Source organism: Anarrhichthys ocellatus, unplaced genomic scaffold, assembly GCF_004355925.1.
Source record: "Anarrhichthys ocellatus isolate YVR2014 unplaced genomic scaffold, GSC_Weel_1.0 scaffold149, whole genome shotgun sequence".
In the NCBI taxonomy this organism is placed as follows: Eukaryota; Metazoa; Chordata; class Actinopteri; order Perciformes; family Anarhichadidae; genus Anarrhichthys; species Anarrhichthys ocellatus.
The window spans coordinates 226,516-241,386 of NW_022280179.1; the positions used below are offsets into that span (position 1 = coordinate 226,516).

Below are 14,871 nucleotides of genomic sequence, written 5' to 3' on the forward strand. Positions count from 1 at the left end.
CGCCCCCTGGTGGTCATTAGAGAGAATGCAGCTTTAACACATGAAGCATCGGCTTCACTCATCAGAACCAGAGGTTGCCGTCCTGGTTGCGATCGGGCTCTTCCTCACCTTCGATGTGCAGACTGATATCCAGACTGACGAACAGCGGAATCACTGACACGGAACAAATGTAGGTCCCTTCGCTCGTCATCTTGGCGAAGGGAAGGCTGTAGGAAGCGTCCCCGCCCGCTAGGCTCCTCTGCCCGACGCCGCTGCCCTCGCTCCGTCCCGCGCGGCCGTTATAACTGAAGAGTCTAGTTCTCTCTCCACGATGCTGCCGGTGCCACTCCACCGTCACGTTGGGTGCTTTGTGGTCGACGGCAAACTGGCAGTGGAGCTTTTGTTGGGAGCCCAGGCCGGCTCTCACTGACGGAGACTGTGTTTTAATGACCATGGCGACTGTGGACACAGAGACACATGAAAACGGGCTCGTATTAATGTGAGATATGGGACTGATGTTAACTTTGGAGGAAAGAAAACAAAGAGTACATCATCACTGATCGTTATTGATCGATAATCAGTACATATATGCGATCTAGAAATCGGCATTTATGCTTTTCTAGTCTCTGATCTCTTATAATGTTGTGTTGTGAACAACAAACCATGTTGAAATCAGCAGGAGAGCTAGTTATGATAGCAGCGTTGCTAACGTACGGAGGTTCCATTTAGTGACACTATGATGCGTTCAAGCACTGTTCAGTGAAAACGAGTATTAGAAATGAGCGAAGGTGAATTATAACGTCATCATGATGTGTTCAAATGTAATCTTGTAAAATGTAATATTTTAAAAAGTAGTACAAGTCACTCAAAAACGAGTCTGTTGGTACTGAGTGGTCCTCGCATGAGGCCCGTTGTTGTTGTGGTTTTACCTGATGTGGTGAGAGTCTCTCTGTCCCCGATGACGGGCCAGCTGCGGTAGTCCTGCTGTCCTGAGGGCGGTTGGTCCGACGGGTGTCTGAGGAAGCCCGTGACCGTGAACTTGTCGTGTTTGAGAATGCAGCTGAACCAGCGGTTGTACTCTTGCCCCCCCTTGAAAGGCCAGTGGACGTAGATCCCCCCGGTGCTGTACCTCCGCAGCTCGCACTCCAACTGCTCCGTTTTTGCATCCTCGACGAACAGCCGCAGGTCCAACTTAGAACCTGGACCAGAACCCGTTAGAATACACAACATCTCTCTCCGTGTGTTACTCCCATGAGACGCAGGACTTACCGGTGATCAGGAAAGTGATGGCGTGTGGATTAACAGGAGTGTCTCCTGCTTGACCAAACTGCAGCATGGCCTCCCTGTGGATGTGCTGAGTCTCAGTGAGACCGTCGTTCATAAACACTTGCTCATCTGTGAACTTACAGGGCAGCCATGACACCTGGTGGACACATTGCACACCTGAGAGAGACACAGAGTCAGTGTAGTGAGATAAAACCGGTGACTGTGGGTAAGTGGAGAGCAGGGCCGTCCCAGGTGTTCGATCCCCGGCTCCGGCTCAGCTAGTTGCATGTCGATGTGTCCGTGAGCAAGACAGTTAACCCCAAAAATTGCTCCCGTAGTTCTGCCTAAATCTGAATTGTAAGTCGCTTTGGATAAAAACCACTGTAAAGTAATACAGTATAGTATTACTGTAGTACTGTAAAGTGTGGAATACTGTAGGCTACTATAGCAGAGTATATTGCAGTATAACAATATAGAATATTTTTACTACATGATTAGAAGCATGAGGGTGCCTCTAGTCTTTTTTTTACATTCTTGGGTACAGTACAGTACAGTATTAGTGTAGTACAGTACAGTACAGTATTAGTACAGTACAGTATTAGTGTAGTACAGTACAGTACAGTATTATTATAGTACAGTATTAGTGTAGTATAGTACAGTACAGTATTAGTATAGTACAGTATTAGTGTAGTATAGTACAGTACAGTATTAGTGTAGTATAGTACAGTACAGTATTAGTATAGTACAGTATTAGTGTAGTATAGTACAGTACAATATTAGTGTAGTATAGTACAGTACAGTATTAGTATAGTACAGTATTAGTGTAGTATAGTACAGTACAATATTAGTGTAGTACAGTACAGTACAGTATTAGTATAGTACAGTATTAGTGTAGTATAGTACACTTTATTCATGTATTTTGCCCTGACACAAACTCTTAAAAACAACACAATCCGTAATAAAACCGAAGGCGACAACTTACCTGCACATAGACACAAGTAACTAAGTATCTTTAAGATCAGACTCATGACTATTAATTGGTAGAAATCCTCTCCTAGCCGCCCGACCACCACAACACCACCGAGCTGTTCACGGGTTGAAAACCTACTTTCACTTTCACTTCACAGGAAGAGAAACTTGCTTGGCCTGCCTCTTGCATCACGTGTTAGGCAGATGAAATATCGCTGACATTTGATCTGCCTTTAAAACGCATACAACATATGATGAAATTTGAATATTTAAAAAATGGTACATTAAGTGTTTGTGTTGTAGGTATTGTTAAGTTAGTCATTCCATGGCTAAATGTTTGTTGTAAAAAACAGTGTATGCCATGTTACACATACAATTATTAAAATCAAAGATAAAACACATCTTTATTGTGAGTCCAGAAACATTCATAGCGCTATTTAATTATCGAGTGAACCTTATTAAACAGGCGTTGTTTTTTTTTTTTTTTTTTTTACACCGGCACACCTGCAGTACCGCATCCATCCTGCGGTGCCGCTGTGACACCTGAGCTCCCTGTTGTTACACCGGCACACCTGCAGTACCGCATCCATCCTGCGGTGCCGCTGTGACGCCTGAGCTGGTCCCTCTTGTTTTCAGCACGTTGACGCGGAAGAGCGGAAGCGCCTTATACGAAATAGTTGACGTGAAAACGTGTGAAAACACATGAATTATGGCGACAACCTTCTTCTGTTTGCGGTGTACTGTTCAGTACCAGTGATTTAGTTGAGTAGATAGACTGTTTGACCATCACACGGTGGAACTGTTAGTGAATGGGAATTAAAAACCGGAAGTGAAATTAGCAAACTAGCTAACGTGCATTTAGCTACATTCAGCAGCCATGACGTTGAAGATGAGCAAAGGTAAATATTGACCTAAAACACGCCAACCTGCCTGCTGTTATGTCTGTTTGTCATTTATTTTAGTTTTTTATTTCTACTATTTTGTGCTAGATTTGTTTACGTGTTTTTTTAATTGACACATTGTTTGTTTTTGCTATTTTCTCGATAATAATAAAAAAACACGCTAATCTTACTTTTATGGGAGATGTGACGCTACGTTTGATTTAAAATGTTTTATTTTAACTGCTCTCTTTATTATGAATGCCGTGCATCTTAAAAAAACGAGTGTAGACTGTTTTTAGAATCTAACTTTATGTGGAATTGTATTAAATTCATTATAGTTTGCAAAACACAGCAGAAAGTATCAGATTTAACAAATAAAATTGTTCTGTTTATTTATTTTTTGACTGAAGAAAATTGTGTAAACCAAAATCAAACAACCACATTTTATGAATTAATGTATTCCTATGCCAAACTGAAAATAACTTTTAATGTTCTGCCAGGCACTCATTTAACAAAGTTAAACCAGAGTTTATGATAGTTATTATGGTAAACTATTAGTAATGATAGAAGTCATTCTTAGTAAGTATTAGATCAATAGTTTAGTCAATCCACAGATAATTGATGGTTAATTATTATGATAATCAATCAATCAAGTCATTCATTAATCAAAATGCATTTACTGATTTTATAATGTTGCTGCTGTTTGCACCGTGGGCTTTACCATAATGGCCATTTTCTCATTTTTTCTTACATTTTAAAGACAAAACGTTTCACATTAGACAATAGTCTGCAGATTGATCCATGATGAAATTCACTTTTATTTGAAGCACTACACGTGACCATGTCTGTCTTCCTCCCTGTAGGAGCTTACAAAGTTCCAGCATTGTCTGAAGTTGTGCATGAACGAACTAAATACTCTTTTCCTTTGACGTCTGCTCTCTTCTACTTCCAGGTTCGTCCGTTCTTCAGGGTGCGTTCCTGCTGGCTGATAAACTGTGTCTCCCCTCATCGCTGTCCTCTCTTCAGAAGGCTGACTGGAGCCGGGTGGGACGTCCGGTCCTGGAGGCCCTCAGAGAAATCTGTGGGCTGGATGAACGCGGTGGTCGTCCCTCTCCGTCGGCTGTCGTCTGGATGAAGAACTTAGTCTGTGCTGTGTGGCTGAAGGCGTTGAGCGGGGAGACCGGAGAGGACGTGGAGGCGGCCTGGAGGGAGAACCCTTTCTTCCCCCTCCAGAACGGCCTCCCCGAGGTCAACCGCGTTGTCCTGCTGGAGATGGTGAAGTCAATGGCAGCCGCTCGGATATTTGCCCGTTTCCTCCTGTCTCTTGCTCAATCTCAGATCTGTACCGAGCTGGAAAGGTTAGTGCAGCACGTGAGGAGCAGCCCCACCAGAGAGGACGACGTTCGGCTCTTTCTGGAGGTCTGGTGGGAGCTGTGGAAAGGCAGAGAGGAGCAGAAAGATGGAACAGAGGACGACACGGAGACGATGTTCGCCAGAGAGTTTGCTCGTCTCTTGTGTAAGTCTTCCAGTCTGTCCCCTCAGGCTGCCAAGAGGTTGAAGCTGGATGCGTCAGATCTACCAGCATCACCGCTGACCGCTGATGTCCTCCACATTCTCCTTCACGCACTCAAAGACCTAAAAGATCACATATCTAGAGCAGACCTCTGCCTGCAGGCCCTCTCCATCTCTCTCGATGCTCTCTACACGGCCTTCCTAATAGACCGAGCAGCTGTGCTTCCCACCAAAGAGAAGATGCTCCTCCTGTCTAAAGTTGTAGGCATCAGAGAGGAGAACGAAGAGAAACTGAGCCCTGAACTTATCCAGGAGGCTCAGAGGGACATACGAGCGTCTCACACGCCATCGCTGTTTCAGCCCAGCAGGATGAAGCTCGCTGAAGCACTGACGATTGTAACAGAACTCGCTCTGTTTTGGCAAAACAGTGGGCTCCTGAATGTGTGTGACGGCTCTAAACCGAGCTACTCGGCATTTAAGCTCAAACAGAGCGTCCAAAGAGTTCTGGCAGCTCTACAGGAAGCGCCTGAAACTACGACTGAAACGGACGATCAAGACCCTGAGAAGAAAGTACTCAGAGGTTTTCTGGAGTCGCTGGCGTTCCCTGCCACAGAGAGCACCGCTGAGGTGAACATGAGGGTCACTGCGACCATCATCAGTCACCGCCTGGAGGACTACCAGAACTTCGCGCTGCTGTTCGCCAGCGAGAAGAGTTGGGCCGCCCACGACGCCCTCTGGACGGACTGCCTGGAGAAGAACCAGGCGGCCTTCCAGCAGCAGGACGCTCTGATCCAGCTGAGCTCCGCCCTCGTGGGCAAACTCCACGGCGAGGACGCCGACGTGAGCCGGTGCAGGAAGCTGATGAAAGTCGTCGCGGACATCTTTTCCGCGCTTTCCTTGAAAGACAAGAACGGAGCGCTGGCGGCCATGTTGAGGCTGTCCTGCAGGGGGTTCTTCGGTTGCTCCGTTCCCTCCGCTGTGACTGAAGGGTTCGAACAGGAGCTGAACATGGCCTTCAACTGCCTCATCCAAGGAGGCGGGGCGACGATGACGACGCAGGGCAATCTGAACACGGCCGTCTCTTTAGTCGCTAGAGTTGCGTTTCAGAACCCGGAAGCCACATTGAGGTCTTGTTGTCATTCGGCGATCTTCAACAAAGGCGCGTTCTCTCTTATGGCTAAAATCCTGCAGCAGCTGCCTGGACTCCGAGGACACGGCGGGAGGAAAGATGAAGCTCGAGGTGACGAAAAGGCAGAGGAGAGCGCAGACGAAGGGGAGGATGGTCCGAGTGGTAGCGCTCTGCTCTGCAGGTGTCTGCAGGAGACGATCGGGACCAAATCGCTGTCGGCCAATGAGAAGGAGCAGCTCCTCGAGTATCTGGGTCTGCTGATGACGCCGGTCGAGGGAGGAGAAGAAGAAGAAAGGAGGCAAAGCTTCCTGACTCCTCAGCAGGTCGTGAACGTCTTCGTCCTGCCGAACATCTCCGCTACGGGTGAGTGTCCTCACAAAGTCGTGCTTTTAAACTAACATTTAAACTACATCTCTCCTTCTTAAACGTCACGTGACTGTTCTTTACTGTTGTAATGTCATTTATTTGCTTTTAATGTTTCAGTTTTTTACCAAGTAAAAGGCCTTTGAGTACCTTTTTGAAGCGCTATACTAAATAAATATTATTATAAAATGTTATTTTAGGAAATCTTTCATTTTTTTAAGTGCACTTATGCAACTGTAAAAGCTGTTTATCGTCGATCATGGTGATGCTGACGTTAGCCTTTTTAATTTTTAATGAATATCAGTAATAAAGAACACATCTTACTATTTAAAAAAAAATAAATGAATTAAAGTTTGTTAACAGCAACCGCATGAGACTTGAGCTCAGACTTTAAAATAATAGCACGATTCATTTTGGACTAAATTAAATAATTTGTAAATAACAAATGCAACTTCAACACATTCTCAGTGATGGCGTTGGTCTTAGAAAAAGAAAAGCAAGTTTAAAAGTAAATGAGTTACGTTTTCCTTGATAAAGTGTTTGTTTACATTTTGTCCGTCTGCTCCAACGTTCTTTGTATTCCTTCAGGTCAAAGCTCTGTTGATGTAGAACTGAGTCTGCGACTTCTCCAGACCGCTCTCTCCGTGGACATCCAGGATCCGGCCTCGTGTCCTCACTGGGTGTTGGACTGCTCTCCCTTTCCTCTCCTCTATGTTCTGGCTCAGCTGCAGAACCAGACTCTCAGGTTTGTGACACTCCTCTCGGCCTTCGATCCAGATCCACATACCGTCTGTTATTTGATCTCAACACGTATCCATCCAAATCTCTACCAGGTGTTGGGAGCAGCCCCCGGAGGGCGGCGTCCCCCGCTGGTCCATGGACACCAAGGAGCTGCTGGTGTCGGTGCTGACGTCACTGGGGGGGGTGGTGGGAGCCGAGGTGGCGGCTGCCCCCAGCCGCTGGTCCAGAGCTCTGTTCTGGCTCTACAACAAAACGGGGCAGCTGGACTGGACCGTTCGCTTCCACCTGAAGCCCGTTTGGGGGGAACACTTCAAGAACGAGGTTCCCTCGTCTCTGCTGACGGTGTGTGATCTACCGGAGCAGGTAGGAACTCATCCGGATCAGTCTATTCAGGTGCAATGAGATCAAAGACGTCACGGTATCATCGTGCATTGATACCGTTTATCTCAAATGAATTGAGATAAAAAAATAGTTTAGTGACCAGTTACAGCCACCAGATATCTTTTAGTTTTTCTGTAAATATCAGTCTGCAATAAATATATGGAGGCGGAGTTAATGATTGTAGTGCAGGACGTCCTGGAGCTTTACCATCTGTCCTACGGGTCATTTTACTTGGTTCACCCTTTCACGTCCCAACAACGTCCCAACATTCGGTTGAAAAGTCAAACTGAAGACAAATGGAGCAGTAAAGTTGACTCATACTAATAGTAGCAGCAGTAGGTGTGACGTTAGTAATGTGCATTATTAGGACATGAATACATACAGATATAGATGGAGGAGGCATTATGTTATCAAATGTCTTGAGAAATTGAAAATATATCTGCTGTAAATGTGAATATAAATCTCCCCTCGGACTCTCCATAGGTTTGGGCTGAGCCTCTAATGTTTACAGCGTCTGGCTCCGCCCCTGCAGCGCGTACCTCACCACTCCTGCTAACACATCTCTGTTCATGTCGCCTCCCTCTCTGTAGGAGTGGTTGGGCTCAGACCTGCCTCAGTATGGACAGGGAACCGGTCTGTTGGCCTGGATGGAGTGCTGCTCCGCATCCGACTCCCTGCGGTCCACCATGCTGTCCCGTCTCTCCCTGGACCAGCGCCGGCCGGACCACGTGGGCATGTTCAGCAAAGGCCTGCTGGTGGCTCTGACCCAGACCCTGCCCTGGTGCTCCGTCTCCCAGTGGACCAGACTGCAGGGAGTCCTGAGGGAGCTGATCGCCTCGGGTCGCCTCCACGTGCCCTTCTCTCTGGAGTACGTGGACTATCTGCCCCTGCTGGATCTGAGGAGCTTCTCGTGCGACCTCCGTCTGTCCGTCCTCCTGCTCCGGGTCCTCCAGCTGCTCTGCGGGTCCAGCTGCTCCCACTGGCTGTCGGCGGACGGCTGGTCGCACGTTGCCCGACTGTACGCCCTCGCGGTGAGGGAGGTGATGAACTCGGTAAGAGCCAAGCTGCCTCTTCCTTCATCTGCAGCGTTGAACGTCTCCGCTTCAACGCCTCCGAAAACACCGACGTCTAGAGACTCCGATCCTTCCTGCACTCCAATCAAAGCTCCGAAAATGTCCAAAGACCTTCAACGAGCAGGAGGCTCTCCTGTGACATCGAAGGAGTCCCACATGGAGGAGGAGGTGGAGGGGTTTCCCTCCCAAGAGGTCCTGTTTGTACTCAGCCAGCTCTTCTGCCATGTTCAGCACATCCAGGTAAGAATCATTAACACCATGCCATGTTTACCTCAGTAAACATGAGTTTATGGTCTCAATCTCTAGTTTCAAGTCTTCTTCAATACAGCATGATGTTCACTTAGTACATTATGGTCCATTTACAGTCAAACAGACCATAAAGCAGGGGATGCTTTAGGGCGGGGCTACACAGTGATTGACAGGTCTCTACCAGAGACGTATACGGCGTCTCTACGTCACTCCTCCTCAGTCCATATATGGTCACTTCCTGTTCACTGGTTGCAAAAAAGCCAAGATGGCGACGGCCAAAACGCTGAACTCGAGGCTTCAAAATGTCAGACCATAAACCAATGTGTGATGTCACCTCTGATATACATCCTGTGCTAATAAGTCTAGACTCTGATTGGCTAAATCTGGATGAAAATGAAATGTGCTCCTCTCAGGTGATGATGCCAGGAGGTCAGAGTGAGCCGCTGTTCCTCTCCAGTCTGGAGATCCTCAGCCACTACGAGGCCGTCATGGCCTCCTTCCCGCGCAGCAGCAGCCCGCTGGAGAGCGACAACACGCGACACTTCTTCTCCACCATCACGGACAACCTGCAGGACCACGACATGAAGGCCGTCCTGCGGCAGAAGATCGCTCAGCTCGTGTCATCGGCAGCTTGAAGAGGGATTTTCATGCACGATCGAGAAGAAAAGATCCGAACGTTTCCAACAATCTTTGCGGAAAGTGTAACCGAGGCTCGAGACACAAGATGATTTATCAAATGCTCCTTTTTTTTTTTTTTTTTTTTTTTTTTTTTGAGCATGTTTGCTGATAAATCAAGGATATGATTGCTGTTAGTCATTCTCTGCACTTAGCCAACTTAACAAGTTACTACAAAGTGATGAATTTGAGTGAATAAAACGCCGATATGTCAAAGCAAATATCTTTTAGTTTTGTCTCGGTAATATTCATTTATGCCCTGAAATTAAACCAGTGAAGAGTTTCTTGAAAAGCATTAATTTAAAGTTTAACTGGATATGAAACTGTTTTAATATAATACTGATGCCTCCACATAAATCTACATAAGGAGACAAAAAGCCTTGTAACTTTAAATTAAAGATGTATCCTACAGGAGCACAGAAACACTAAATACACAATTTAATACAATAGACGAGTAAAAAGAGTTTTATTGGTACAAAAAAAACATTCTCTGCAATTAGTAAAAGCTTTAAAGTTTTGTTACAAAGCAACAGCTGAAAACAAATCGCATAATGATGTAGTGCATTTCTGTATATATATTAGAGCCACAGTGGAGGAATTATCTGAGAATAAAGTTAAACATTTTAAAGAGTTTGAGGATATTTGGTTTATTGTCAAAATTGCAAAAATAAAGTTAAGTTTCTCAGAAAAAAGTTAAATTTCAAGAATGAATAGAATTTAATTTTGATTGAAAAATATTACAAGTTTCTCAGAATAGTTTAACTTTAATCTGAAACTACTTTATTACTAAAATTGTTGCCATTTTTTTCTGATAAAACATTAAAATGATCCTCTAAATAACAGTTCCCCACACATTACTACCTGTTCTCTCACTAGCTGCGGTCGTTTCTTTGGTCTCTTTGTGAACCAGGTCGTTGTATGAATGGGTCAGTGTGTCTTCGGCCTGTCTTTGTCTCCCGTCCCTCTGTTCTGTCTCAGGTACAGTCTGTTGGCCTTCCTCAGCAGCATGATGAACCAGTTCACCTGAGGAGCCAGGATCACCAGGTTACCCAGGTTGCAGTGCAGCGGCAGGTGGAAGGCCACCCTGTGGAGGGGAACCCCGAACTGCCGGCCGTACATCCAGTACATGTAGGGGAAGATCAGGATCCGACACGTGAAGAAGCTCAGGAGGACGAGGACGCCGTTGATTCTGTGCAGATGGGTGTCATCAAGGCCCAGCTGGAGGTCAGCGGTGAGAGGGAAGAGATTTAGTGAAGAATGTGAAACAAGATGGTGGAAGAAGGGAATAATGCAACAATAATACAACAGATTGTTCTAAAACACTTTAAATCTGCATTACACACTCAGAGAGGTGGCTAAGAAACAAAGCGGACAGCAAATACTAACATGCTGCTAACATGCTGCTAACATGATGCTAACATGCTACTAACATGCACGCCTAAATGTAAATAGTGTTTTCATCCAAAACTAATGTGTCATTCACTCTGACCATTGGGAGTAATTAGGGGTTGATAAGAGCTGTGTAACAACCTTCATGGTGGATAATCACACCCTCATTAAAAGGTTGAATTATGTGTCGTCTGTATAGTTTACCTGGATGAGAATCCTTGCTATGGAGACGAAAGGAGTGCTGAACTCTGTGGTGAAAAAGCAGCCGATGAAGAAATCTCCCAGCCCTCTCCTGAAAAACTACAAACCAGAACACGCCGCCCAGTCAGCCTCTATACTGTACGTGTGTTCCTATCAAATCACTCGTATATAAGAGACACTTCACCAGAGTGATGGGCAGGAAGATGAGCACCAGCGCCAGGTGATGGAGGACCATCATCCAGTCCTTCATGAGGAAGGCCTTCAGGGTCTGAAGAGAGTGTCCTGTGACCCTGTGAGTGTGGTAGTGGCTCAGATACATGGCGTAGACGTCGTAGACCATGTAGGGAGCTCCGAACGAGACGAAGGCATTGACCAGCCAGTGACTGTATGGTGAGATAGCGAGCATTACCACTTAAATATCTTTGTTAATATGCACACACTAAGCTTTTCACTGATTGTAAAACTCAAATATTCTAAGTATTTGTTGACGTGACTCTCCTACCTGTCGGTCATCACATCTCTGCAGGATGTTACAACTGTGACTCCAGCTGCAGTCGCCAAACATGCGTGTATGGAAGACACCAGCCTGAAGAGACATGATCAATACTTTCTGTAGTCTGTTATGCACAACAAATAAAACTGGACAATTGTATATAAATTAAACAATACATGCAAATGTATTTGATGTCTTGCTTATCGTCACCAATAGTCTAAATCATAAAATATTAAGTTATCGCAGGGAACTTTCATTACAATGATAACACCGTCACACTGTTGTTTAAATCTTTGCTCTATGGTTTCGTTAGTTTATTTTAATATTAGTCTATTTCATTATATGTGCATTTTATATTTTTGTTTTTATATTTAAGTTTTTACTGTTATTTTTATTGTATATATTGTGTATTTTATATTTTACTGTTATTTTTATTAAATATATATTGTGCATTTTCGTTTTTTATATTTGTTACTGTTTTATTTGCTGCTGTAGCGAAACAATGTCCTCTTGCGGGATTAATAAAGTATCTATTGTGTTGATTTTGGCGGTGCCTAGTGGACTAAAGTGGTAGTGCTTCCTGAGCACCAGAGTGTAGAAAACATCTCATTTTACTGCAGCAGGGTCTGACAGACTGACCCGGGTCAGTCCTGCTTCTCCTGTGCCCCCACCCTTCCCATATTAACAAACAAACGGACGAATACTTTAGTAACATTCCAGCTAGCTAAATATTTACTCTTGGCGTAAACTGTTCGGTATATTGACAGATAAACAAGACATGACGCATTTGTTAAAGGGGTTTGATTAGGTGACCCGCTACCTCTCGCTGACACGCACCACGTCGGCCTCACTCCAGCCTGTGAAAGAGCGTCGTAGGAATACCCTGAAGCCGTAGAAAAGCCCCGGAAACGCCGCAGCTCCGCAGACCACAGCGGTGAACATATTGTCCTCAGCCGACCTCTTCCTCTTCCTGTATTAGCCCGCTAAACCGCCAGTAACGATCCCGTAACGATCCCGTAACGAAGTCACAAAAGACCTGTGGTGGGCTAACGGTCGATTCACGGATTTAGCTCGCGCGAGTTTGAGGATTACTAAACTTCCCAGTCACAACTAACGGCTGAAGAGAACGGCCAAATCCCAATGTCCGCCCTTACGGACTCATGGACTTTGAGGCGCGCTCCCGCGAAGTCCGTGAGGGTTTAGGGATGTGCCAAATCAGAAGTGTTTGAGGCTCTCTGGCAGACATTTTGAGCCCTTTATGAACCCTTTCCGTAAGTCAGCATGGTATGCTGACTTAGCCTAAGGGAATTACCCACAAATCATTGCAATGTGACGTTAAACACGGGGTAACCAGTGGACGCATGGAGACGTAAAAAAAAAGGTAAACAAAGAAGATGGCTCACGTGTGTTCAGCCTGTCATAATACATTTACTCAGAAACATCAAGGGTTAAAGATGGAACAAAAAATAAACATGAAATCAGAAGATATTTATTTATTTATTCATCAAATATTTGATTTTGTCATTGAAGCTGTTTTGACAAAATCGAGTAAATAGATGATATGAAGTTACCTCATCTTGTGAGGAAAGAGCCTGAAGACATTCAAATCAGGGAGTACAAAGTATAAAATAAATACACACAGTTATACATCATATTTTTTTGTCGTTTTCATGGTAACGTGATATGTTGCAGCAAAGTGCTGTCCCATTCCTATTTCCACCATCTCAAGCCCTCACAGTCTCTCACACTCACCCACTTACCAGGTGACGTCAGTAAGTCCTTGAGGGTTCAGGGTTTGAGGGTTTAGGGGGGACATTGGGATTTGGCCAAAGTCGTTGGAGTACAGCGCATGCGCAGTCAAATGTTTGTCAGTTTGTACCTTTATTCGGGCCTATCGATTCATTCAGGAAGTAAATCCTGAAGATTGGGCTGTAATTGGTTGGAAATCAAGTGATTGACATTAAGTAACCTTTGGTTGTTTGCGTACGTGAAGGTAAAATTGAGTTTGGATCAATAACGTTGTGCTGACGTAAAGAAATGTCAATAAGCATCTGTTCAGAAACTCCTAACAATATTGAGATATTTACGTTTTCAGTAAGTTGAAAAAAGTCATAGTATAGTATATCCAAAAAAGTATTAAAAAAATCATAGTATAGTGTGTCGAAAAAAAGTCTTAGTATATTAAAAAAGTCTTAGTGTATTCAAAAAATTATAGAAAAGATAATGAATTATGTCATTCAAAAAAGACATGAAAAAGTATAGTATCTCACGAAATGTTATATCATCCTATAGTATGTTGAAAAAAGTCATAGCATTGTCAAGCTATAATATGTGAGAAGTATAGTTTGTATTAAAAAAGTCATGACAAAAACATTTAATATAAAGTCATAGTACAGTATGACATAAAAAATGTAAAAATTAATTTAAAAGTCATGATGTAGTTCAGGTGTGACAAACTCGTTTTAGTTCTTTGACCAGTTTGATCTGAAGTGGGCCGGACCAGAAACACCATTGCAAGGATATTAATCAATTTCCTGCATTTCTGCATTTTACTACTGTATGTTATTTCTTACACTGCTTTTTAATGTTTCAATGAATGTTCTTAATTGTTTTGAAATCTTTTCTTTTGCCGTGTGCTTTAATGCTTTTAATGGTTTTATGTGAAGCACTTTGAATTGCCTTGTTGTTGAAATGTGCTGTACAAATAAACTTGCCTTGCCTTGTATTATAAATATGAAAATCTCAACACTATTCCCTTTCTCTTAGTGTAAAGATATATAAATACACACTGCAAACGTTTTCAACTAAATAACCTATCTTTACACAAAAACAAAACAAAGCTGCGTTTAATCAAAATGACCCAAACTGAGCCTGAACCCAGAGCCAGACTGTATCACACAGCACAGAATAACAGCATATTAGAACAGCACTGGTTCATTCTGTGCTAATAATGTGTATTAAAGGCTGTGCTGTGTGCTTTAGACAGACAATTCCCAGACAATGTAAGACAATTTGTTAACTTATCTGGATTATTATCTAATCAAACTTGCATTTGCCAATCACACATTAGACTAATTTAGATTATTTTTTATTTTAAACCGGCATTGATTAATTGTTTTGGCCACTTGGGGGCAGTGCAACACTATTATCACATTTAACAAAGTTTAAATTGCAAACTTACAAGCAAAGATACTAGATATTAGATATTGATTACGTGAACGATTATAAACAAAAGGAACGTAAGAGTCACAGATAATAAGTTCAAATGAAAAGAGAAGCCCGATAATGAACAAACTCTTATTTAATAATACATTACATTCAAGGCGAAAGATACATCCTTACCAATACATATTCAGCAATGCAATCATTGTCTCCCTTAATAAATAGAAATTTGAAATTTTGAAGTCAGTGCACAACATTGAGAAAGAACACTTAACAGTCAACGTGTAACATAGTCTGCACACATTCTGCATTTCTGCACAGTATACACCTCCAACTAGTGCTGCTAAAGCCAACATAAAAAATAGATCTCAAAATAAGTTATATATATATATACATATATATATACAT

General features: G+C 43.6%; 3 protein-coding genes across 3 annotated transcripts; 1 reads left to right on the top strand and 2 right to left on the bottom strand.

Moving 5' to 3' along the window:
* Window positions 1-46: 46 nt before the first annotated feature.
* LOC116400129 (tapasin-related protein-like) lies at window positions 47-2,356 on the bottom strand. The gene is made up of 4 exons (XM_031877796.1): window positions 2,228-2,356; window positions 1,249-1,422; window positions 909-1,178; window positions 47-438 (listed from the first exon to the last, which is right to left on the bottom strand). The coding sequence occupies exons 1-4, from the start codon at window positions 2,271-2,273 to the stop codon at window positions 62-64; spliced, it is 867 nt and encodes a 288-aa protein (XP_031733656.1). The 5' UTR covers window positions 2,274-2,356; the 3' UTR covers window positions 47-61.
* Window positions 2,357-2,889: 533 nt separating this feature from the next.
* On the top strand, window positions 2,890-10,336 carry gemin4 (gem (nuclear organelle) associated protein 4). Its single transcript, XM_031877798.1, has 6 exons — window positions 2,890-3,113; window positions 4,048-6,099; window positions 6,688-6,844; window positions 6,933-7,203; window positions 7,812-8,534; window positions 8,957-10,336. Exons 1-6 carry the CDS (start codon window positions 3,092-3,094, stop codon window positions 9,176-9,178), a joined length of 3,447 nt encoding a protein of 1,148 aa, XP_031733658.1. The 5' UTR covers window positions 2,890-3,091; the 3' UTR covers window positions 9,179-10,336.
* LOC116400131 (TLC domain-containing protein 3A) lies at window positions 9,668-12,499 on the bottom strand. The gene is made up of 5 exons (XM_031877799.1): window positions 12,122-12,499; window positions 11,311-11,394; window positions 10,993-11,191; window positions 10,812-10,907; window positions 9,668-10,436 (listed from the first exon to the last, which is right to left on the bottom strand). Exons 1-5 carry the CDS (start codon window positions 12,241-12,243, stop codon window positions 10,146-10,148), a joined length of 792 nt encoding a protein of 263 aa, XP_031733659.1. The 5' UTR covers window positions 12,244-12,499; the 3' UTR covers window positions 9,668-10,145.
* Between the last annotated feature and the right edge of the window lie 2,372 nt (window positions 12,500-14,871).